We start from the raw sequence: 1,128 nt of genomic DNA on the forward strand, positions 1-1,128 counted from the left end.
TTACATAAATATTTTTTTGGGGTTTCCAACACGTGAGCATCCAACATAGAGCTGTCCATGAGAGAAGCATGGCTCTTCCAACTGCAAGCCAGTTACCTTCAATGTCTGACTTTGCGATTTGTTGATGGACATGTAAAAGCTTAAGCGAATGGCAAACTGTAGTCTTTTAAACTCAAATGGCGTATCAGTGGGAGTCAGTGGGATTCTAGGATTGAAAACATCTTCACCCTTGCCACATCCAGAAAGTATTGTAGCTTCAATAACATGGGGCATAAGCTTCTTTACTGCCAGTCTTGTTCCATTGCACAGAAGTGGTGAATCCAAATTTCGGAGTACCATGATTGGTGCTCCTACTTTTAGACTGAGACAATGTGGTGGGACTCCTGGAGGTTCAAGTGAATTCAGAAACTCTGGGGGATAGTTGACCACTTGGGTTTGATCAGGCACCGAGTCAACTGAATTGTAGCACTGGGTATTACCAGTTATCTGCTGCAACAGCTGTGTGTTGATGACATTGACAACATTGTTCTTTGGAGCTAATGTTGCTCTTTCACACAGCCACCTGTGATTTTGATAGTTTTCGGGAAGATTTGGGAAAACTTTTGCTATGAGTTCATCAACAGATTTTACTTGTGTACATATTGGTCCCATGTCAATTGTACCTTGTTGACCTTGTTTGACTTTGCCATTGCCTAGTTGCAATAGGCTGTCAGCAAACTGTCCAGATGGATTCTCATATTGGTAGATAGGTGGAATTTTTTTACGTTTCTCCAAAGATATGATAATTTTAGGCAAGCCTTAAGTTCATCAGCTCGTGTGCCTCTTGAAATAACCGGCAATGTTTGTCTGAAATCTTCAGCCAAAATCAAAGTGACCTCCCCCCCATTATCTTTTTGCTTTCACGAATATCTTAAATTGTCCTATCCAAAGCTTCTAATGCTGCTTTGTGAGACATTGTACATTCATCCCAAACAATCATTTGGCATCTTCTGAGGACTTCTGCCATACCAGTTCAGATACCATCCGACTTGTTTCTCCTACGTATACTTGTCTACAATATAAACAAGTAATGCAATAAATTAAGAACTTGGATGTACAGGCGAACAGTTGTTTGACTGTGTATGTGGA

At 40.7% G+C, this 1,128-nt stretch overlaps 1 protein-coding gene across 1 annotated transcript; it reads right to left on the reverse strand.

Moving 5' to 3' along the window:
• LOC106460566 lies at positions 1 to 651 on the reverse strand. The gene has a single exon (XM_013920282.1). It carries the CDS (start codon positions 649 to 651, stop codon positions 1 to 3), a length of 651 nt encoding a protein of 216 aa, XP_013775736.1.
• Positions 652 to 1,128: the final 477 nt, after the last annotated feature.

The sequence above is a fragment of the Limulus polyphemus genome, unplaced genomic scaffold (assembly GCF_000517525.1).
Source record: "Limulus polyphemus unplaced genomic scaffold, Limulus_polyphemus-2.1.2 Scaffold796, whole genome shotgun sequence".
In the NCBI taxonomy this organism is placed as follows: domain Eukaryota; kingdom Metazoa; phylum Arthropoda; class Merostomata; order Xiphosura; family Limulidae; genus Limulus; species Limulus polyphemus.